The 26,297-nt window shown below is 31.2% G+C and overlaps 1 protein-coding gene across 1 annotated transcript; it reads right to left on the bottom strand.

The window, feature by feature from the left end:
• Positions 1-10,937: 10,937 nt before the first annotated feature.
• LOC114166062 (serine/threonine-protein kinase BSK6-like) lies at positions 10,938-14,560 on the bottom strand. Its single transcript, XM_028050714.1, has 10 exons — positions 14,226-14,560; positions 13,910-14,130; positions 13,315-13,450; positions 13,057-13,190; positions 12,859-12,964; positions 12,404-12,489; positions 12,008-12,196; positions 11,743-11,907; positions 11,551-11,664; positions 10,938-11,479 (listed from the first exon to the last, which is right to left on the bottom strand). The coding sequence occupies exons 1-10, from the start codon at positions 14,305-14,307 to the stop codon at positions 11,225-11,227; spliced, it is 1,488 nt and encodes a 495-aa protein (XP_027906515.1). The 5' UTR covers positions 14,308-14,560; the 3' UTR covers positions 10,938-11,224.
• Positions 14,561-26,297: the final 11,737 nt, after the last annotated feature.

The raw sequence follows: 26,297 nt of genomic DNA, 5'->3' as shown, positions 1-26,297 counted from the left end.
AGTGAGGGAAGTGGGAACGTTAGGGCAGATTAGGGTCTGGTTTTCCTCCTTGGGTCAGCCCTTAGGCCCATTAGGTTAAAGGCAGCCCATAAAACATTAGGGCAGAAACCTAGGTTTTACATAAACACACATTTTACATTTATTTACTACGGGATCATATCTCAATTACTTACACTTTTTATTTGTTTTGTTGTTCTTTTTATTTTTATATCTATGTAATTATTTGAATTAAAAAAATAGTTACTAAAATTATGAAAATGATAAAATGGGCAAATAATTTTTATTATGAATAATTATTTTAATTTAACAAATAACAATTAAGAGGATAAAATTGTATAAACAAAAGAAGACACAAGAAATGTATATCTCTTTATATTTGTAGTTATTGTATTATTATTATTATTTTTATCTGGACGAGATATTATTATATTGGTATTATTATTATTATTATTATTATTATTATTATTATTATTATTATTATTATATTTAGACACACATCTTAAATTAATTTACTACAAGATCGTATTTCAATTACTTGTCATTTTTATTTGTTTTGTTGTTAATATATATCTTTATATACAATTATAGATTATTATAGTTGACATTAGCCTTGGTGTTAACATTAATATTAATATTTATAGCATAAACATTATTATTATTGTTGGTATTATTATTATTATTACTATTCATAGTGGTGTTATTATTATAAGTGTGCTTTTTTTAATTATAGAAACGTTGTTATACTAAATATTAATATTATTATTAGTATTTTTAAATGGTTAAATAAATATAATAAAAATTATATTATTATTCTAAAAAAATTTAAAATAAAAAAAAACAAAAACAATGTTCGCACGGATCATAAGCTATTATAATTATTTCGTAAAATCAATTAATTGTATTATATTATGATATCAATTCTATTTATTATATTTAAAATTGAAATTATTATTGCATCACTTAGATTTAGTATTTTATTACTTTAATAACAACATTTACAACAATATAACTTAATTTTCATAATATTTTATTACATAATACTTTCACTATTTTATTATTTTAATATAAAAAAAATGCCACGTGCATACGCACGGGTCAATATACTAGTTATTATTATATTTACTAACATATTTATTTTAACATTATTATTATTATTGGTAGTATTAATATTATTATTTTAATTAATAATATTACTATTATATATATTATTATTACTATACTTATTATTATTACCATTACTATATGTATTATTATTATTATTATTATTATTATTATTATTATTATTATTATTATTATTAATATTATTAATATTAGCATTAACCTTATTTGTATTAGTATTATTATTATTTCAATTAATAATAGTATTAGTATTTATAAGTATAATGGTAATGATTTTATTAATAATATATAACAAATGTTTATAATTAATTATATCAAATTTTATTATTTATACAAATGCTAATGATTTCACAATAAATGTTTATAAATAATTATACATATTTAAACACTTTAATATAACAAAATTATAAAAAAGATACACATCAATTTAATCATCATAAGTTCATAACAACAATTATATTAATTCAATTACATAAAAAGATACATATCAATTTAATCTTCAAATTTAATAATATATTTTAAAATTTAAATTTAAAAGACATGGATTCAAATTGTGATGATGAGTTATGTACTATTACTATATAATTTATATCATAATTATTAATATAATAAATATTATAAATACAGTTCAACAAATAAAATCCATGATACCCAATATATACATTTTATTATTATTATTATTTCTACGGTATTCTATTATCACTACTACCACTATTATTATTATTATTTATTATTATTCTGTATTATTGTTATTATTATTTTAATATATATATATATATATATATATATGTATATATATATATATTTATATATATCAAATTGTTAAATATATATTTATCGTACAACAATATTGTTTTATTACACATCACAATTAATTGTCATGTCAATTTTATAATTTAACACACACAAAAAACATGCCCAAATACATAATTCCAAAAAAAAAAAACCAATATATATGTCTACATTGATGACAACATCATGACAACATCAGCATCTATTTATGTTTAAAAATTTTAACCTCAAATTAATGTATTCATGTTAGTATAACACTTTTAATAACATTTTTAATATGACATCTCACGATATATTGCATTATATATATATATATATATATATATATATATATATATATATTATAATTTTATTTAAAATATTTTAGGTTTAATTTCATTTTTTTCTCTGATTTCATATTGTCATTGATATTTATTTGTGTTTTAAAGTGTTTATATCTACATATGATTCTATTTAAAAATTTTAACATTAACGTGTTATATTTATTTTGTACAAGATCTTATTGCAACAATATGTATTTCATTCTAATATAATATATACCTAAAAAATTTAATTGTAAATTTTAATCATATAACAATATTGTTTCTTACGCATCACTGACTAATTATAGTATCAATTTTAGAATTTAAACAAACAAAATCATATCCAAATATTATTTTTTTAATCTTATTATATTGGTATTATTAGTTATAATTTTAATAATACATTAATTTAACATAATAAAATGAAGTAGGATTATCTTGATTCCTTCAAGATTCATGAATATGTTGATGGTTACTTAAGAAAGCCAAGTGCAAATTCCCACTAGACATTAAGATAACATGTTATCATGATGTGAATGTTCATTTCACAAAGCTCTACAAAAGAAGAGAATGGGTTGATTCAAAATAAAAGGCAATGGAAACGAAAAGAAGCATATAAAATCGAGACAAAAAGAGAAGCAAGAAATAGAGATGACAAATAAACCTGCCCTCGTAGGTATTGCCCAAACCCGTTCCCGTTCTGACGGGAAATCCTCAACTTTTTCAATTGGACATAGGGATGAGTATGGGATGTATATATCCCCGCCATAATATTTGTCCCTGCCACATCTCCCTCCCCATTTAAATTATTAAAATATTAATTAATTAAGTAACCATATATATATATACATATATATATATATATATATATATATATATATATATACATACACACACACACACATATATATATATATATATATATATATATATAACATACTTATACTTTCTATTTTTTATTTCTTCTAATTATTTAGTTTGTCATAAAATTCATTCGCATCTCCAATATATTTTTCATCTTATCATAAACTTTATGTAATTATGTTAAAATGATGTATGTCAATTAAAAAAAATTATGTCTCACATTTGAATATTTCTATTATTTTTTAATATTTTTATTTATTATATATTTTTCTTTAACATAAGAATGTTTAATACTCTCAATTTAATTTTTTAATAGCATAAATCTTTCATTTACTAGTAATATAAAAAATATATATTATTTACTTATTATTATTTATTTTTGTTTCATTTGAAGAACTCTTTTGTTTCGCTAAAACAATTTTCGTTATTTCTCAACCATTGAGTATATATGTTAATATTTGAAAAGTTTTCTTAGATCTCTAAGGTATTTTTCATCTTATCATACCCTATATTGTACATTTGTTTTTCTTTGCGCAATTTCTTTAAATAGTCTCTCAAATTGTTTCTAAGACACACTTTTGTTAACCTTTTTATATTTTTATTTGTTGTTTATTTTCATCATATAGAATACTATTTCGATATATTTTATCTAATTATTTTTTCTTTTCTAACTCATTATCAATCATACTATATTTTTTTCACTATAATTGTATAAATAACTTTTATTTACTACAATAAAAATTTAATGTAATTGTCATGGATATTTTTTTATCACCATACAACATATATTAGAGTTCAAAAGATACAAGATCTATGTTAAAATTTTATTATTATGTTTATTATTTGTTCTTTGCATAATTTTGATCAAGTGATTATTATAAAAAAAAGATTTATTAGAATTTAAAAAATTGAAGTAACCAAACAGTTAAAATATATTTTAATTTGAATATTCGTTTTCCTTTTATATTTTTTTTAAAATATTTTTAAATTTTAGGTTTCATTAATGTTTGCAAATTTAATAAATGTTTTAGTTCTCATAAAATTTTATTTGGCATCGAAGAAATAATCATCCTCCTCATATTTAATATTTGATAATATTATGTTTCCTTTATGTAATTTTTTATTGTTTTATAAAAATTAATTAAAATTAATATTGAAGTATAAGAAAATGGGTACGGGTATGGGTATGAGATTATACCTGTCACCTGGTAGGGATGGGGATGGGACAAAAATTTGATACCCATTGGATTTGGGTGTGGGGATGGGGATGGTTTTTTTCTATAGGGATGAGTATGGGATAGGGAAACACGTCCCCGCCCCACCCTATTGTCATCCCTAGCAGAAAGCACAAAAATGGAAAGACTATTAAAGGCAAAGTGTGAGAAGCACGCCACTAAAAAGGTCAAAGCATGGATCCTTTGAAGATAAATGGATGGTGCCACCACTTGTCTAGGTTCAAGATAAGGCTTAAAAGTATTCACTCCCAAGGGAGGAAACTCTCACAAGGTTGAACACAAAGGAGTCTTAAATTTCCAAAATAATTAACCATTTTACAAGTGTTAGAGGTCCCTTTATATATAGAATTATCTAGGGGTCTCTAAGCAAAAACAAGTATAAAAAATGGTTACATAACAAATAACAAAACCTATAATCTAGAAGATAGTTAAAAAATGGTGCACATGGAGACATTTTAGAAAGTCTTCTCGGCCAAGGCAAGGTAGACGCCATTTCTAGACAGTTATAGACGTCTTGGTGGCCAAGGCATGTGGTCCTCCATTCTAGATGTTTCTACCAAGCTTTGCTCCTTTTCTCTCCTCCACATGTGCTCTTCAAAATCTCTTCAAATGTGCCCCTTGTCTCCCACTTGCGCCACCTCCTAATGGACCTACAAAACAAGTAAAATGAGATTAGTATGTTGGCTTAGGTTAATTTAATCTTGAGTCAACAAGTCAACCTAAGGTCAAGGTCAACAAGTCAACTAAGAATAGTCAACCAAGCCAACTTCATGGAATTCAAACTAAGACAATACTAAACAAAAGACAAAGATGGAAAAGCCTCCCTTTTGTCACGCTTCTTCTAACTCTCCTTGGAATTAGGGGTGGCAAACGGGCCGGCCCGGCCCGTTTTGGCCCGGCCCGTATGTGGCCCGTCAAAAAACAGGCCGGGACGGGCCAGCCCGTCAAATAGAAACGGGCCAATAATCACAACCCGTCCCGTATAGGACGGGCTAACGGGCCGGGCCGGGCTGGCCCGTCTAGTTTTTTTTTTAAATTTTTTTAATTAGTTTTCAAATTTTTTAATTTGTTTTATTTTTTAAATTTGTTTATATATACATATAAATTATTATTAAAGTCATATTTAATCAAATAAAATATTATTTTAAATTTTAATTGATTAGTTAATGTTTTTAATTAGATAAGTTAAAATAATTATTAAATTTACATATTAAATTATTCAATTATAACTAATAATTCAAACTTAATTTGTAGGTGTTGATGATTTAAATTACAATACTATTATATATTTCTACATTTAAAATATATAATCTAAAAAGTTAATCTTTTTAATTATTTTTATTTTATTTTATTTTTTTTAAAACGGGCCAACGGGCCAGGACGGGCCAGCCCGTACTTTGGCCCGTCAAGTTGACGGGCTGGACGGGACGGGCCAGAACGGGCTGACGGGTTGAAATCTTCAACCCAGCCCGTTCCTTTTAGCACGGGTTGACGGGCTGGCCCGTTGGGCCCAGCCCGTTTTGCCACCCCTACTTGGAATGGATTCCATGGAACTAGGTGTGGTAGTCATGCCTTCATCATAAATTCAACATTAAATAATTTTATTTTATTTATATAAAATAATATCCATACTTAATTATTTATCTTTTTCTCATATCATTAATTTTTTTATTAAAATTTTATATTTATAACTATATATAATTATAACACTTAATTATAATCATATAAATAAATTATTTATATAAATATAAGAATAATTACATTGATTTTTTAATACAAATTCAACTAAAAAAAGTACAACTTTTTGCAAATATAATAAAAATTAATTATTTTTCTTAACACAAAACTAAAAAAACATGTGTGTGCACGGGTCAATATTGATTTGTATCGTAACTATTGAGAATAGTATTAATAGTTTTTAAGCTATTTGTATTGTTTTAAAAAAATTAACATATTTCATGTTCTATTTATTTTGTACATAATATATATATATATATATATATATATATATATATTACTTTAACAACTACCTATATACATATTTTCTTTTAATATAATATATAACTTAAAACTTCATCGTAAATTCTAATAATACATCACTAATCAATTAGTGTCAAATTTATAATTTAAAACAAAAAAAATCATATCTAAATATTATTCTTTGGTATTATTATTATTATTATTATTATTATTATTATTATTATTATTATTATTATTATTATTATTATTGATATTATTGTGATTTTTATTTTTATTATTATTAGTACAATACATTATTATTATTATTATTATTATTAGCATTGGTATTATTTACTGTATTTTTACACTCCATTACTTTACGATAAATAAATCAATACTAAAATGATAATATTTATTTTTAATTAATTTGTTATAAAAAATATTAATAATTACTTATTTAATATTTTTATATTATCAAATTTATTGTTTAAATGTTATATATATATATATATATATATATATATATATATATATATAATTTTCTATTATTATAACCTTTAAATATAGTTATGTAAATAAATTATTTATTTAAATATAATAGTCTTATATTTATTTTCTTAATCAAATTAAAAAAAAACAAAAAAAAAAAACTAGTTGTATTGTAAGACAGGGATACAAAATAAAAAAACTCTCACCAAATCTGTTAAAATATTTGTTTAACCTATCTATTAACGATTTTAAGTGTGGATATTTTTACTCAGTTTTAGGAATTATTTTTCTATTTTTAAAAATCAGGCATTATATTGAAAGAACGAAATTAAAAAATTTTGTATTTCAGAATTTTAAATACCACCACCAAAAATCAATTTTTGTTTCCAATCAATGCTAGCTGCTAGAGCAATGAACCAAACTTTGTAATGGATTAGAAACAAAAGCAGAATATGATATTAAAGAAGGTTTAAACGATATACGCTACAATCCCACGTGCTGTGGGATGATTGCTATAAATGCTTGTGAAATGAATGGCAATTAGCAATATACTGGTCCAACGAATTAGAAAAAACTGATATTTGAAAAAAAGTGGGAACAAAGAGTGTGGAGAGAGGTGGTGTGATGATTGATAGATACTACGTATGTGGGGACAAGAGGACCCTCAGCATGCACGTAAAGGCAAAGAAAGTGGTGGTTAAATGGATTTCATAGACATGCCTCAATCATTGCCTTGCCTCTCTCTGCTAAGTGTTTCCCATGATGAATTAGTATGTATGCACCCTTTTCCACATTCACTAACCTTTCCAGCTTAAATTGCGCAAGCACCACCCATAGAAACTCGTTGGATTTTTTTTATTAAGTATATTATCCATCCTAGCTAAAACAAGAAACTTTTATTTGCTTTTAAGTGAAACTGAGATGTGTAGTCACAAATGGAAATAACATTAAAACTTTGATTTGGTATTATTATTTTTTTTTTTTTTCTAAACTAAATGGAATGGAAGAAGGAAACAATGAACACCTCATTGGTGATGCAGTTGGTTTTTGGTCAATAACCTAATTGCCTATTTTAAGAATTTTTGTAAATGATCAAATTTTCTCACCAAAAGGGACTATGACGAGTCTTTAAAGACGGTCGAGAATATATGTTGGATATGATTCTCAATCAATAATAAAATATCTTGATCTTTCAAAAGGAGACATATTTATAGTTTGATTTGTCAACTATCATTTTTTATGAATAAGATTTTCCAACATTAGGGGGAGAATGAAAACAATTGGAAAAGGATATCGCTTGGAATAAATTATCATTGTTCGTCTTGATCCTCGTACAAAAGAATGTAAACTTGAAGTTCAAATGATAATTCATTTCCAAATTAGTCAATCAATTATCATATGTTTTTACTGATACAAATAGGGTAATTAAACCACATATACCAACTGCTAATGCTCCAAATAGAATTGATATTAATTCATAACATGATTGAAGTGTGTTAAGCATATTGGTTCCAAAGATAAAAATCCCATATGAGAAAAGGAGCTAAAAAGACAAGATGACCTAATCGAGGAGGTTAAATCACAAAAGATTCAATGACATAATTAATAATTGGGTTCCAGAAGAACCTTGGTTCCAGAAGAACCTCAGGTACTTGAAATTGTTGAAAATGATGAGATCTCAATAAATTATGTTATGAATAAGATAATATGGAACCAAAATGAAGCCAATGTTGACGATGCCCTAGCATATAATATAACGATAAATGTTATGAGGGACAATGAGGATCAAGATTGTCGATAAAGAAATGATTGGCCAAATGGAAAGATGAAATAAAAGCAAAATTAGATTTGCTTGTTAAACAAAAGGTTTTTGGACTTGTAGTCCGCATACCTGAAGGTGTAAAACTCATTGAGTACAAATGGATTTTTGCGCAAAACAATATTATAAAGAATGATAATTATATGAAAATCGTTGAAGGATTTTATTTACCCAACAATGCAAATTCTAAAGTGGATTATTCAATAAAATTGAACAAGTTCGTTTATGGATTAAAGCAGTTAAGACGTACATGATATAATTGCCTTTGTAGGTACTTATTAAAAGAAATCCTTGTATTTATATGAAAATATCGGAAAATAAATTTGTTATAATTGTTCTTTATGCATATAACATAAACATTGTTGGAACTCCTATGAGTTCACAAAGACAATTGATTGCTTAAAGAAAGAATTTGAGATGAAAGATCTTGGAAGTACAAAGTTTTATTTGAGATTAAAAATTGAGTATTTGAATACAAGTGTTTTTTCTTTTTTTACATCAAGAGGTTTATATTATGAATGTGCTTAAAAAGTTCTATATGGACAAGTTATATCATTTTTGCACTTCAATTGTGAGGCTGTTAGATGTTGATAAATGTCATTTTAGACCTCATAATGATGAAAAACTTCTTGGTCAAGAAATACCATGTTTTAATGTTATAAGAGCACTAATGTATTTTTCTTATTATACTTGACTAGATATAGTATTTTGCTATAAATTTGTTAAGCAAGATATAATTCTTAACCTAAAAGAAGACATTGAATTAGTGTAAAACAATATATTTCTTTACCTTAAGGGTACTTTGAATATAGACTTATTTTATCCAAATGATTCAAAATCAAATGAGTTATGTAGATGCATGTTATTTATATGATCCTCACAACGATTTATCACAAATAAGATATTATGGTGGTACAATGATTTCATGGTGGTTTGTGAAATAAACCATAATAGCAACATCGTCAAATCATGTAACTTTTAGCATTACATGAGGAAAAATGGAATCAACAACCATATATGAAGACAAATTGCTCAATGATATATTAAAGATTTATTTACAAAGTCCTTGCCAAGGAGAACTTTGGTGCAATTGGTTCACAAGATGGGCTCCAACATCTTAAAGATGAAAGTTTACATAAGGGAGAGAAATAGAAGAAAATTATATCAAAGAATTAAGAACGATGTACTCATTTTCCTTCACTAGGTTTTTATCCCAAAAGGTTTTTCCTAGTAAAGTTTTAACGAGGCACATTCTTTGATCAGACATCCAAGGGGGAATGTTATGAAATTTATGGATTGTCCATTGAGTTGTTGACAGTTACTGAGCTTGATTACTATTGATGATATTTACATTATTTACATTAAGTATGTAATCCTTGAACCCTTGAGTTGTACCCTTTGATTTGTCTTTTATACCTATAAATAGGGACTTTTCCCCCTTGATAATATATACAGAAAAATAGTATGTGATGCTCTATTCTTTTTTTTTATTCTTCTCTCTATAATTAACTTTATTTTATAACAAAAGTTAAGTATTTTGTATTTTTCACTATATAGTAAAACTTTAGGCTGCATTACGGCACATGATGAATTAGTTAATAACCTTGAATTTGGATAGAAATTAGAATATCTAGATTGCATTAATTCAATAAATTAGAAATAGTTTAAGTACAGAGTGGTTTACTTAGAGGAAATGGAGTGTTTGTGAAAAGAATACAACCCCAAAGCGAAAAGGTAAGCTAACGTTTGACCATCAAAATGAAATTCACACATACATTGTTGAAACCATTTATATGTCTTCTTGGAGTTCTACATGATAAACCATGTGGGTTTTTTTTATTTCTTTGAGTATTGTTTCAGTTTGATTGGTTCAATCATCTCATATATGTGAGTAATTTTAATTTTAGATATCCATACGTTGATATTTAGTCCTAATAAGTCAGATTATTGAGTCATATATTTTGTGAGATTTATTTATAGTAACATTTTGAATACATAATTAAAAAATTTTCTAAAAAGTCTTAAATATTGTAGTATATATGCACCTAAAAAAAAGAAAAAAAAAACCTACTATGAGAAGTCAAGAAGAATTCGGAGTTTGTAATATCGCATTTAACCGATGCAGTAAGGCATAAAATTTTGTCTTAACAGCGAAGTTCAAATTAAATATAATTTGGATTTAAGTATTTAGTGTTTTAATATTTTTTATTTATTTTTTGCCTCTAAAAGGTCATGGATTTTCAGGCATGTAATCACAAGAATAAAAATTTAGCGAGTTAAAGAAAAAAGGTATCTTAAATATACTTTGAAAGTAATAATTGCATTTAATAACACATTTCCATGTGACAGCATCTGTAGTCCATCATAAACTGTACTGTACTGCATAGATATATAACTTTGACATTGTTATTGAGTGGAGACAACAAAGGACGTGCAGGTGAAAGAAAAGGAGGAAAAAGAGGGTGCACGCGTATTAAATTTCAAATCAGCCACTGTATTTTGTCACTCCCGGGCATCACGGAAAGCCAAAAGCCAAATAAATCAAAAAGAAATGAATGATGGTAGATGATATGGGAAGCAAGGCCTAACAAATTAAACTAATTTAAAAGGGCATTAAATAATTGTCAAGATATGAAAAGGAAAATCTATACAATTTTGAAGTTTTTGTTTTTTCTGGCTTCCATGTTAGTACCATCTCTGAGAGTCTCTTGAGCATCATTCTCCATTCCAAGGCTAAAAAGACAAGCTGCTTGAAGATACAAAGCAGTATGCCATTCAGGAGATACAACTTGGGCTTGCATGGCATCCCCAAGAGCTTCTTGTGCCATCTCATTCATTAAATAAGATAAGCATCTCCTTGCATACACCGTGGGTGACACCATGGTCCCTCCCTCTATGAACTGAAACAAAATTTATATATTAATGTATTCATTAAGCTTAAGCAATAGTTATTAAATAAAAATCCTCTTACTTGAGTGTAGCAGTCAATGGCAGTGACAAAGTCTTTAGCTCGAAAAGCAGTATCGCCATGCTTCTTCAAATTCAAGGTTTCCTGCATTTGGCTTGTCCACAATTGAAAGGAAAGCTGCAATTTCAGCATTAAGAAGAATCAACATTGTAGTCATACTAACAACAAATATAAAAGTTTAAAATGATACAAAACCTCATTCGCAATTCCTTCATCGTCCTTGTAACCAGTCTTCTCCAATATTTCATGGATTGCAGTAAGATCACGTCTCAAACAAGCTTCACCAAAAGGTGTTAACGACAATTGCTTCGTTGAGGATGCAGTTTCTTGCCGTAGACCCATCAAAACATACGAGGGGACCTGCTTGAAGATACATTATTGTTATAAAATATTGTTATCTGCACACATAACATTCGGATTTTACTTTAGCGTCACATCATATTAACGAATAGATGTATACCTCTATTTCTTTCTGAAGTGACATAAGAGACGTAACAAGAGACTTCACATTTGGCCTTTCACGAGCTTCGTATTGCAAACAACGAGAGGCCAAACGAACCAACTCAGTTCCATCATCTTTTGAAAAGTGACCCTCTAAGGCAGAGTCCATCAACATCAGAAAGTTTTTGCCACGAATAAGATCAAGTGCCTGTACAGAGGAGTGAATGCTGTGAATATCAATTTTTGTACTCCATGAATCATCTTATACAAGAACTGGTCTGCATGAACATTAAATATTTAACACATCTTATATATTATTAGATCCTGTTTCAATAGTCAAGATTCAAAAAATACACATAATTAAATTTATCCATCATTGAGTGTTTAAGACATAATAGTAGTAGGAAAAGCTTACGTGGCTTGGCGGAATATGTTTACCACTCAGGAGATCTAGCAGCAGAGTTCCAAAACTGTAAACCACGCTCTCTGGGGTCACTCTACCTGCATATGAACCAAATGTACCGAAGATCAGGAGTCACATACCAGAATATGTAAGCATAGGCAAACTCCTTAGGTTAGGGAAAGAGAAGCTGAACGTTTTTGCAGATAAAGTTCCACATAATTTGGTCTAAATTTGTATTTCTTAAACTGAAAAAAAAAAAAAAAAAACAATTAGTGTTTGACTTATTTGCAAAAGAGGGTGTAAAAGTGAATACTGGCCCCTTTGTGATACAATAAAGATCATGTTTTACAAACAGAACGGTACAACTTTATGGCTGATTCAGTGGCGTGACATCTCTTTCAGTTGTGCCCAGGATCAAGTACATACACTAATGCAACCAACACACATTAACAACCTAAAAACTTTACCAGTCCGTAGGTACTCAGGAGGGGTGAAAGCCAAGTTTGTACTGTAACTCTTGCCATCTCTGCTGTTCTTCATGAGTCCAAAGCAGGACAACCTGGGATTACCATCCTGTTGAAACAGCACAAGCCAATCCCAAGTTAAAAATAGCAAGAAAAAAGGTTAATTTGGAACTCGGATGTGTTTATTAAAACCCTTTATACTTGATCAAACAAGATCCTATAGGCATTGAGATCATGATACAAGCCCCTTCCTTTACTAGTGCAATATTCTAGAGCTTGAGCCAAGTAGAAAGCGACCCTCAACCTCATGACCCACTTCATTGGCTGTGCTTCCCCTGCACCAAATAAACCATAAGTTTTTTCTTCTTCAAAATTGCAAGTCCTAAGAAAACAATTTAAGGAAAGATTTGAAACCCATCAAATATTACATAAAAGTTTAAAGTAACACAAACAACTCACAATGAAAAAGATGCTTGGCCAGAGTTTCATGTGGCATAAACTCTGCTACTAGAAGCCTCTCTTCCCCTTCATAGCAATAACCAATCAAATTTGCTAGGCGTTCGCTTCTAAGGCTCCCCACTTGTTTGGCTTCCTCCTAAAAGCGCAGAAAACATCATGTCAAACTCAGAAAAAATGTACAAGAAATTTAAACTTTTTAAATTGCTCAATTTTCAGCCTCAACATCAGCATTTTTGAGATCTCAAAAATTGCATCAAGACCACAATTGTGGCTATTGCTTTTGTAGATCTACACAACTATATCACAGCCACAATTATAGCAACCGCATATTCACTAATTTTAAAATGGTCTACAATTGTGATTTCCGGAGCGGTGTTAAGGATTTTGAAGTCTCTGCGCCTTAATTTTGGCAGCATCAGTCAAATTTGTCAACAATTTCTTTCAAAATCAAGGATTGAGACAAAACTGCTACGATGACTGCAAATTAAAACTTTGGTCCACAATTATATGCAGTACTAAGCATTTAGAGTCAATTTCAATCTTATAACCTTGAAAAAATCAGTGAAAGAGAAAAGTGTAAGTGCATGTTACAAACTAGGAATTGGCGAGAATCAGGCCAAGCAAACTTGTTGAAACGTTTGATGGCGATCCACTGTCCATTATCAAGCTTTGCTTTGTATACAACATTGGGAGCTTTTTCACCATGTTCAGACACTATGTTTTCTGAAGAAAACCCATTTGTGGCAGTCTTCAGTTGCTCCAAACTGAACTCACCAAAACTGGGCCACAATTTTCTCTCATTCTTCTCACCATTTTCTGCAGCAAAGACAACACTTTTAAAAGACGCACGACTTTCTAGACAAAGGATGTGCGTGTGAACTAAACACACAAAAACAAAGAACAACATAAACCTTGGTCAGAGGACTCAAGGACAGAAGGCTTGAGGTGGGAGTGGAACCAGCAGAAAGAGAATTTAGAGCAACGAGCCCCCATGTAAAGTGCTAGAGAGTAGGAAGAAAGAAGAAAGAACAAGAACAAAACGGTGCAATTGAAGATTGAATGGAAAATGTAGAATTTTCACGAAGTGGTCATTGTTGTGAGCCCATTTAGTCAATCACACTTTGTGTGTGTCAGGTAATGTTTGAAGATAAAAGGCATAAAGTTGGCAATTCAAAAGGTTCCTTCTAATTGACTATTAAGGTTCTGCAACAACTCTTCATTGTACCTCACTTGATGTTGTAGAGTACACAACTATAAGCCGGTTATTGTTACATTTTTTATTATCCCTTTCTTCTTATGTCTGTCTGTATCCTATCTTTCTAACAGCCTTTTCTTTACTCTTGTCTTTCAATTTCTAAAGGGTCTTTTTGGTTTTGGCTTTTTGGTTTTCTGCCTTTTCATAATTTTGCTTAGAATTTATTAAGGCTTTAAATATATTTTTTTCCCTAAACATAACTTTTAAAATAAACTTGTTTCCAACTTAAAAAAGTCTTTAACCCAATTATATTAAATTTGTTTGATGCATCAAATAGTGTAAAGACCTAGAAAATAATATTTTATAAGTGATAGTGATTTAAATACAGTGAGATTTAATTATTTAAAATTAAAATATTTTAATATAAATAGTTTTGTTACAAACGAATTTCATTATTTTAAAACACATAATCTATCTAGAAGTCACTTTTTTTTTGTAGGTTTGTCATACTTTTATATAGAAATTTTCATCCTTTGTTCATTTAATTGAAAATCTAAGATCGTAAGAGTGATCCTCGCAACGAACTCTTCAATTTGGACCGATCATTTTCTTTGTTCGCGTAAGTTGAGTTTCAATCATTTTCTATGGACCGATCAGATAATGAAAAAGAGAAGTGCAGGAAGCAAATAGGATACCCAACCCACTCTCCTTATACTTTGAAACAAGAAATCATAACACATGTTTTTGAAAATGGGTATTACACAACACAAGCGATCGGACAAACACTAAAGTAAAAGAAAAAAAAAACTACTTTTCATTTTTTTTATTTTAATATTATTTAAATTTTTTTCTATTATTTTAAGAAAAAAATGATGTTTGTAAAAAAGTCAATGTTAAAAAGAAAGCTGTGAGTATAAAAGTTTAAAACATGTGTTCAAAAGTATAAAATAAAGGCCAGAAATTTAAAATAGCCTAAACAAAAAATAAAGCTAACACGGGTGCAAAAATAGTAAAACATGTAATGTAGTGAGCAAATATTGTGAGGCATGTGCAGTGAATGTGGGGTGCAATAGGCAAACACATGGTGCAATCCAAATAATATGTAACTGGGGTGCACGAAATAAATATAACAGGCCCAATAAAAGCTAATAAGAGTGCTGGAAATGAAAAAGAGGAGTGTAGGAAGCAAATAGGATGGCCAACCCACTCTTCTTATTCTTTGAAATTTTTACTTTAAATTTTTTGTATTTCTAATATTTTTTAGAAAAGGAAAGGAACCAAGTACTAGGGCGATATGAACAATCACACAAGTACTTAGACCTTTAAAACTGAATTTCAATTACTTGGAGATGAGTGTCACACGACACGAGTAGCTGAATAGACACTGAAAAGCAAAGGAGAAAAGTAATTTTGGTATGTTGACTATTTGTCCCCGTCCCTTAGGGGACACAACCCCAAAGGAAACATTAAGTACCTGACTTCGTCCCCCAACGACAGCCAACCGCAAGAAGAAACCCAAAGAGGATGAAAAGTCACTCGTCCACATCCTAGTGCATGGACTACCCGTCCTCGCTCCAGTACACAGAGTACCCAACCTCGTCTCCCAAAGGCTGATACGATCCTATCCAGGAAAGAGTACGATCGTTTTTGAATTTGAGTCCTCAAGAGGCACAACATGAATAAATCAAATAAGAACACGAAATAAGACAGAGATGGAGGACGTCACAATCTAGCAAATTGATAAGTCAAGTGAAGATTTGCCACAAAGATGTTAATCTTATGTTAATCTTTGATAAGAACCGGAGGCCTAAGCAAAAAACAAAGAGAATCCTATCTTTAATGAAATCAAATTCAATATATGACTAAAAGTCCCTAGATTGTTTTTTGTACCTCTACATATAGGCACATAAGTTTAAGAAAACCTGAGAACCCTACAAGATGGGCCAAGCCCAAAACATTAAAACATAAACTAATATATAAAAGAAAGCCCAAAGACCAAAAACATAGAACATAACTAATTTCTAAGAGGAAACCCAAAGTCTAAAAACATAAACTAATTTTCCTAAAAACTATGTTCAAATGTGCTTCAAGCCATGATCTTCATATTCTTTGAATTTCAGATTGCTTGTAGCATTAGGAGCCTTGAATAGTTTTGATCTTTCAATCTCTTGCTCCTTGCCCTTGTCATAGGTCCTTTAAATTGTAAGGATTCATCTTCAAGTTGTTCTTGTATGGAATCTTGGGATAGTCCTCTATCAAAGGCAACCAACCACAAACAAGTATCTTATAGAAGATAAAGAGACTACTCGTCCTCGTCCCTTTCCAAGGCACTAAGATCCCAGGAAAATCGTTGAAGGTCATCCATCTAGTACACGCCCTAACCAGGTACATGTCAACCTAGTAAGACGACATGCACTCGAGCCAAGTAACTAATCAAGTCGGTCTAATCATCTACAAGGAAAGATAACCACAAGTTAAGTGACTCATCATAATTACGGGGTAATTAGGATTGCTAAACCAAGGCCTAACCATGTAAGGCTCGTGACTTTAGCATCGAAGTGTCTTTTACAGACACCCTCCCCCCTCTTACATTAGAGAGTCAAGGATGAGATACCCCTGAAGTGTAGACCTTGAAGCCTAAAGGACCCTTTGGAAGACTTTGCTTGATATATATTGTCATCGTAAGAATAATATGTTTTTAAAAATGGGTGTCACATGACGCAAGTGGTTAACAGACATCAAAGAGTGAAGTGTGGGGTGTTGATACCTTTCCCACACATAACTGGCTCCCATACATGATCTAGTTTCATAGACCATTTTTTAGGTAGGTAAACTATGGTGGCGACTCTCTAAAATTTATATTTTATAAAGATTTATTTTGTCATCGTCCTGCTGCGATTTCGCGGTTGCGACAGTCACCAATTGAGCTAGTTGATTGGTCATGTCTTGAATTTTTTAAGTTACACTACCTTGTTGTAGTTGTTCAAATTGGTCCATCCAGCTGTGATAGCTGTTGAAAGTATGGGTGCTTTGAAACATCATGTTATTGCTGGAATGGTGTATTATATGGCTGCCAAACATGGTTAAAAGAGGGTGTAGAATGTAGGTTGTACATGTATGGTTGAGCAGGTTGAAATGAAGAGTAATTCTCATATGCAAGATGGTTATACATGTTACAAATACATAATGAAAAAATAACACAAAAAACAATCAAACTATGTAAAAGCAACACATGAGCTAAACAAAAATTACCTAAACTAACTAACACAAATCAAACTTAAGAGTCATTCTAACATTACCTTTCCCTGGCAAAAACGCCATTTGATAATCCTTTTGTCGCACAAGATTTAGTCAAAACTTGATTTCCTCACTAACTAATGTAGTGTAATGATTAACCAAGGATCAATCCTAGGAAAGGCAACTCAACTTCAAATGATTCTTGAGTAAGATTTGTGAATAGGAGGAAATCTATCTAAAATATACTAAAATAAATGACAAAACTGACTGAAATTGTTATGGAGATGTATGTATGCAAGGTGTTCGATGAAATGACCAAGAAAACTAGTGCATGTAAGATGTTTGTAAAATTGCCAATGTGTATTACGTATAACAATCAACCAAAACATTGAAGTTACAAGCAACCTAATCAGAATATCCTTACGTGTTTACTCTCATTCTGCTCATGTTTCACTCTCAAAAGTATATTCACTCTCTCAAATTCCTGTTCAGCTCTTCAAAAAATCTCCAATCAATCCATCAAGAATTTACCGTTATAGTGAAAGATGTAACGTGTAACATTCCGTCAGGATATTACGGATTTTAAATAAAAAGTAAAGAAATATTATGTTAGCTTCATTTATTAAAGCATCATTTCCCAAAAACGCGAGAAATTTAAAACTTTATTAAATGTATGAATAGTCTAAAATTCCATAATTTAGAAAACTCAAAATAATATAAAACATCCATAGTGTTTACAATTTATTTCAAAGCCATAAATCATAAAAACTCCCAAGCTATCCCCGCTCCGTCGCCAAGCCTCACCGAATCCACCTGCAACATCATATGCTCTTGTGTACCGCGTACATAATCATCTCCAAACACAAGCAGATAGGGTGAGCTAACAGAATAAACCATATATTTATATATTCACACACACACACACACATACACACACACACACATATATATATAAGACACTCATATACATATATAATACATCATTCACATAAGGGAAAGTTCCTTTCGTTAATGCCATACCACATGGCCACCACCATGTGAATCATGTTCTACATCTTCTAGTGATTACCCCAAGGTGACTTACTGCCATACCTACCGACCACAACCGATAGAGCACGTTTGGGAAACCATTGCAACAGATCATACACTGTAACGCCAGGTGGAGTTCCCAAATACGAACATAGTTCACAACGTCCCAGGACTACCAAACTCATCAGCTATCTACTAAGGAGGGCAATCCATCTGGACCCATCCGTACTGGCCACAACCAGCACACTCACACCGGCAATACTCGCCAACCCAAGCTCAACTCAAGGGTTCCTCGTGTTCATCCACCATCCCGAGCTCAACTTGAGGGATGCCACTCCGAGCTCAACTCGAGGAATGCCACGTGCTTAACCCCTATCCCGAGCTCAACTCAAGGGATACGTTCCGAGCTCAACTTAAGGAACACTAGCAAACCCACCTTTGAAGCATCACTAAAGGCCTTGTAGATCATGCCTACAGAACCAGCAACCCAAAGTTGCAGCAACAAATCACCTAGTGAGGGACACGTACTGCTAAGCGCTGCCGACTTCCAGACCGCCTGGCGAGGGACGCGTACTGCCAGGCGCAAACGCGCCTCTGATGTCCATGCTTGCAGTTATCGCCTGGTAGGACACTCCTCATCGCCAGGCGCCACGTGCTTTCTAGAGCCTCTACCAGATCTTTTCCGATTGGCGGGATCACATTTTCCACCAGGTGCCATGTGTTTCGAGCTTTTCTGGTTTTCCCTTATCACCTGGCAGCGCACGCCAAGCCGCCAAGCAGCATACCCAAAGCCACTAGGCGCCACACCAGTGGCGTCATTACTACTGGTTTTTGGCATTTTGAAGCAAGTTCCAAAGAACCCCAAACACTATACATACAATCCATAACATGAAATATGCTTATCCAATCATAATCACATGACTGGATCATAGTCCAACATAATGTTGAACAACCAAACAATGTACAAAAGAAGGAAGAATATATATAACTATTGGGCCAAAATATCGCATGGGCAATAAAACAATAAATGATAATAATAAAACTAATAATAACAACAACAATAATAATAATAATAATAATAATAATAATAATAATAATAATAATAATAATAATAAAAATAAAACAAAACAACATTAATAATAATAATAATAATAATGAAAACAATAATAAAATAAAATAAAATGAAACAATAATAATAAAACAATAATACTAATAAGTTAAAACAATAATAGCAAAACAATAATACTAATAAGTTAAAACAATAATAGCAAAGTAATAATAATAATAACATAGTAATAATCATAAAAATAATAATAGTAATAACTAATAATAATAATAATATATAAATAATAATAATAATAAAAATAATCATTATAATAATAATAATAATAGTAAAAATAATAATAATAAAAAAACTAATAATAATAATAAAATAAATAATAATAATAATAATAATAAAATATTAATAATAATAATTGTAAAATAAAATAATAATAATAATAATAATAGTAATAATAATCATAAAAATAATAATAGTAATAACCAATAATAATAATATATAAATAATAATAATAATAATATAAATAATAATAATAATAATAATAAAAATAATCATTATAATAATAATAGTAAAAATAATAATAATAAAAATAATAATAATAATAAAATAAATAATAATAATAATAATAATAATAAAATATTAATAATAATAATAATTGTGAAATAAAATAATAATAATAATAATAATAGTAATAATCATAAAAATAGTAATAGTAATAACTAATAATAATAATATATAAATAATAATAATAATAAAAATAATCATTATAATAATAATAATAGTAAAAATAATAAAATAATAATAATAATAATAATAATAATAAAATATGTGACAAAACTACGACTATGAGAACGACAAAAACACTTAAAAGAGAAGAGTAATTTAAACAGTGTATTTAAAATTACTACTAAAAAAATGAGACAAAGTACTCAAATTAAATTGTGATGATCGATTCAAACTCTCAAAGTACATTATCCCACAACACAAGAAACTAAAGAAAAATTAAACTAAAATAAAAGAAAATGATGGACAAAAGACTAACAAAGCTAGGAATTCGAGAAAAGGGACTTATAATGACAAGAATTTTAACCCTTACTAAGGACCATATGCACCATAAATAGCAACCATAATAGCATCCAAAACAGCCAACAGTAGTACCCCTATTTGCTCTCCAAACCAGCACAAAAGTCACACCAAACCAAGGCAAGGCTGCAATAACGTTCATAAAACAACACATTCATCCACCAATAAGGTACCAATTATATCTCCAAATGTGCATTTGCGGATGTAGTGGTAACCATTTCACATGGCACCTAACTCAACAAGCCAAAGTACTTGCACCATTCAATTTTGGAAAAGATTAAAATCCTTGCATCGCTTGGCACCTCTATGTTACGACAAGGGGATTTTGGTTGCTGCCACTAGGGATGTCAACGAGGCAGATAGGGTACGGGTAGTAGCTCCTCCATACTTTATCCGCTGGATAAATATTCGCCTCATACCCGTACCCATATCCGTGCGGGTATCCATTATGCGGGTACCTGCATATTTTTTTTAATATCCACGATATCCACGGATACTCATGGGTATTTAAAAAAGAAAATTTTAATATTTAATAAAAAAATTTAACCATAAATTCAAATAAAAATACAATACATAACCTTTATAAATTTCAAACAAAGTGAAAATAACTCATTTAAATAATGTTGAATGATAGTTTACAACTAAATGAAGATTTTTTAAAACCAATTGATAAAAAATAACTCATTCAAAATCAATGTGTTAATATTTTAAGATTTTTTTAATTTAAATTAGAGTGTCGCGGGGACGGGTATCCACGGGTACGGATACTATGATACCCGTAACCGCCTCGTTAACATGCCGTTATAAAAATACTTGAACCTATTACCCGTAAGTATCCATTTTCAATTTTTATTTCCTACCCGTTGTGGATTTTATCTACGGATACCCACGAATACAAATTATTTTGACATCCCTAACTGCCACAAAACGAATTACAAGCTGGCTGTGGTCCTAGTTGTTCAACTAGTCCAGCAATGACGCCTACACAACAATCCAACAGCCCAAAAACAGCGTATTGTCGGTGCTTGAAAGAACGGACCAATCTCTTTGATTCCAATCACCTTGCGAACTAGTGTACTGCTCCAAAGGAGCTCACGAATTAACCAAAAAGCTTGTTGTCAAGCAGGCACTATTTTACGTTTGAACTTCACTTGCACCTTTTGGAACGGACCAACGTTGGATGAATCATGTTGCAGCTGAATCATAAACCATTGTTCTACGCCCCGCTTGATGTTTCCAACACGCTGCTGCCAGACCTTTAGAAACTCACTCCCAAACAGCCCTAAACAATTATATTGTCTAGCCACCAACTATGCACATTTTAGTCTCCAAGGCAACCCCAAAGTAAGCAGGACAACCACCCAAAACCACCACATTAACAACACCTCAAGCTCCTACTTGGTTCATGTGGCCAAAGAAAACAACGCAACACCAGAATGAATAATTTTTTTTCTTAATCACCATTAGCAAGTCAACACGTCTACAACCTCTAATTTTCAATTTCACGAGGTTGGTTGCTTTTCCTATCACTCATTCCGCGAACCTCTTGGTTGTTGTCACAATTGCCACCGTATGGACCAAAAGGCTTGCGGCTAGCCTAGTTGTTTAACGTTCCAACATCACACGGTTTCCAAATAATGCACACACTCACTCACATAATTTGACAACTGCCATAGCACTAGATATGTCAAAATGGGTTGGAACCCGCGAGCCAACTCGGCTCACCACAAGTTCGGGTCGGGTTGGGTTGAAATTTTTTTATAAATTTCAATACGGGTTGATTTTTGACCCAACTCATCTAGAACCCGGCTCATCTGGGTTGAACCCGTGGTGAGCCGGGTTGAATCACCAACCTGTAGATAAAAGGGTCACACAAGTGTTTTTTATTAAGTTGGACTTTACATTTGGGTCATGTTAGGTTGTTCTTTTTAGCCAACAAATAATTTGTATTTTTTTTATTTTGGTTTGTATTTGGATTGTATTAAAATTTATTTAGATTTTAATTAGAATTATAATTTAGTTTTGATTGAAAAAAAATAAAAAAATTGTATTTTTTTAATTAAGTGAACCCGTGAGCCAACCCGTTTAACTCGCCAACCCGTGGTGGGCCGGGTTGGGTTCGAATTTTTTTTGGCTCGCTAAAAAGTGAGCCGAGTTAGGTTGGCTCACTAAATCAACCAGTGGTGGGTTGAGCAAAGTCTGGCCGAGTTACCCGTTTTGACAGCTCTACATAGCACCAAGCAAAAACAAGTGCAGCCTAAAAAACAAAGGACCAACTACTCAAAACATATTGCAATTAATTGCACCAAACTGCACCAAAAAGTTTCCAAACACCACCTATTCAACAAAACCACTCCACCGAATGCACTAGAGGCTGAACTAATTAATTGGTGGTGCAATTAACCTAAACAAGTAACGTACTACACCATATTTCAGCAATAGTTTTACATCGCTTCACACTTGATATGAGTCACATCATGGCCCAAATGGAGAAGGACTAATGCACAACTTTTCGGAAATATTTTTTAAAGTTATTAGTATGTTTAAATAATGGTCCAATTCTTTGTAAAACTGACTGACCAAATTATGTTTTGGTTTAATCAATTAATGAGCTCCAGGTTAGTTTTATTTAAGTTGTAATAATGGCTCAATGCAACTTAGTCATCAACCTTTAGGAGACCAAGATGATGCATAACTGAATGCTTTTAAATGAATTTTGGGTTGTCATAATTTCAGTTACAATCAGCCATTAAGATTAAGTAGTGGGATCATTAATAGCTTTAAGTGGGATGTAATTGCAATTTATGTGTCGTTTGTAATTCTAGTGGTTAAAGCTTCTATATAAGCTGAACCATTTTATCAATGAAAACAAGTTGAGTTTTATTCAAAACTATTAGAGTTTACCTCTTTTATTTTAGTGAGAATGATTCTCCTATGTTCTTGAGTGATTTAGGAACCCTAGAGTTTTATCAAAGGTCATTCATCCCTTTGTGTGTTTAAACTCTTAGGCTTATCTTCCATCCTTGCAAGTGTGACGTCTATCAATTTCCACTCCATCTTCTTATCTATTTCCATTTTCTTGTTTTAAACAATTTCTCAAATTTCTTGCTTATTAGCATTCCATCCTAGACAGATCCATAAAATGAATCCACCCCTCTAGATTCTCATCAACACTTCAGCTGCTACATAAAAATGTTCCAGCTGCTACATAAAAATGTTCCAGCTGCTTCCACCATTTTAAACTGTGTAAAGTATGTTTTATTATAGCAAGAAACATACAAATATCTGCCACCGCTGGAACCAAATTGGCTACTAATAATTGCCAAACACGTAGTTGATGCTATTCCATTTGACCAACATGTTGTGACACCGTTAATTGAGTGAACCAGTTCTGGATAGTTCCAAAGCACCAACCACTTGAGACACCAACCGTTATCTATTTCCGTTTTCTTGTTTTAAACAATTTCTCAAATTTCTTGCTTATTAGCATTCCATCCTAGACAGATCCATAAAATGGATCCACCCCTCTAGATTCTCATCAACACTTCAACTGCTACATAAAAATGTTCCAACTGCTTCCACCGTTTTAAACTGTGTAAAGTATGTTTTACTGCAACAAGAAACATAGAAGTAGCTGCCACCGTTGGGACCAAATTGGCTACTAAAAATTTCCAAACAAGTAGTTGATGCTATTCCATTTGACCAACATGTTGTGACACCATTAATTGAGTGAACCAATTCTGGATAATTCCAAAGCACCAACCACTTGAGACAAGCCAACTGCTTAACACATCTTCCTGCCACCGATTGAACCAATTTCACCAATTCAATTGAACCACTTTGTCTCCAATCACGCCACAGATTCAGACAAAACACCTCAAGCTTCAAATAGCTTCCAATTCTGCATAAAATAAACACAAATTAACACGAAGGAACCAATTATATTCGCACCACTCAAACATCTCCTCAAACTGCACTTTGCACAATCTTCCAATGAAACAATTTAACAAACACCTTCTAGGAGCTTTGCACACTATTTGCTTTTGACAAGAACCAACTCGTAGAAGTTGGACTATGTTTCACAGAAACAATTACACAAACACGTGGTATGCATCACTAACACTGCCTTATCCAGCCAACACAAGCCAAACCTCAAATCGCTACAGGTGCGCACCAATCAAATGCTTCCAACAAAGAAATAAAGTTTTAACAACCTACCTTCTGGTGGGCATCGTTGGTGTAAGAGAGGAAGAAAATCTATGGAGAATGATGATGAGGAGATGGAGTGCAGCGAAATTTGGAGAAAGAGATGAAAGTAGCTCTCGGAAATGGAGAATTTGGTGAAGATGAAGAGTAGAAGTAGAGCTATGGTATGGAAGGTGGCTAGAGGAGATGAAGGAGAAGGTTAGCCATGTATGCTCTCAAATTAATAGAAGTGTGGAGTGATCTCAAACACTAGCATCTATTAGCAATTCAAGAGTCACCATTACAATATTTGAGTGGCTCTATTTATAGGCACATGGACAGCCAAATGAAGAGAAAATGCAACAAAGATGAAATGCAAATGTAGCTTGGAGAAGAAACTTGATTGGAGACCATGTGATGTAGTAGATGAGTCTTGATGATGCCAAGTGGCATATCACACTCTCCTTGCCCAAGTCACACGCACCATGCTTCCATCACATTCTCCTTGCTTAGTTCATGCTTTGCTTGCATCCAAATGGAGAGTCACTCAAGTAATTCTTGGCCAAAGGTAGCAAATTGGGCTCGGCCCAATTGATCCCAAAAAGTGTTCTAGCTTTTATTGAAAGAAAAGCCTAAACAATGCCCAATTTAAATCTAGACTACTTCCTTCATGCATCATCTCATATTTTAGAGATTTCTTTAGCCCATGTGAATAATGTAAAAAGCCCATGATTAAATTCATCATCTTGTGAGAGGCCCATGTGAATCTTTCTCATCATGCTTCTAGGGATTGGGCCTTGATGTGGGCTTGGGCTTGTTGATGCACTTGAGGTTGGGCTTGTTGGGGTCACATTATCCCCTCCCCCTTGAAGAGGATTTGCCCTCAAATCTTGGTGGTCACCCTCTTCATCAAAAAGACCTACAAAAGGAACCAAATCAGTAATGTTAAAAGTAGGATGCACACCATATTTCGAAGGAAGATCCAATTGATAAGCATTATTATTGATGATTGAAAGAACTTAGAACTTTAACAAAATGGTGATTGAAAGAACTTAGAACTTTAACAAAATGGTGAAAGAAGAAACCAAGCACAAGTAGACCTCCAGGTTAGGCGAGTTGATTCTAGAAGACTTCTTAAGTACCAAGGCCAATCCTTGCCAAGATGTACTTGCAAAAGGTTTCAAAGATCACACA

The sequence above is a fragment of the Vigna unguiculata genome, chromosome 10 (genome assembly GCF_004118075.2).
Source record: "Vigna unguiculata cultivar IT97K-499-35 chromosome 10, ASM411807v1, whole genome shotgun sequence".
NCBI classification, from domain to species: Eukaryota; Viridiplantae; Streptophyta; class Magnoliopsida; order Fabales; family Fabaceae; genus Vigna; species Vigna unguiculata.
The sequence above is the reverse complement of the archived record's forward strand: the minus strand, read 5'-3'. Positions and strand labels throughout refer to the sequence as shown.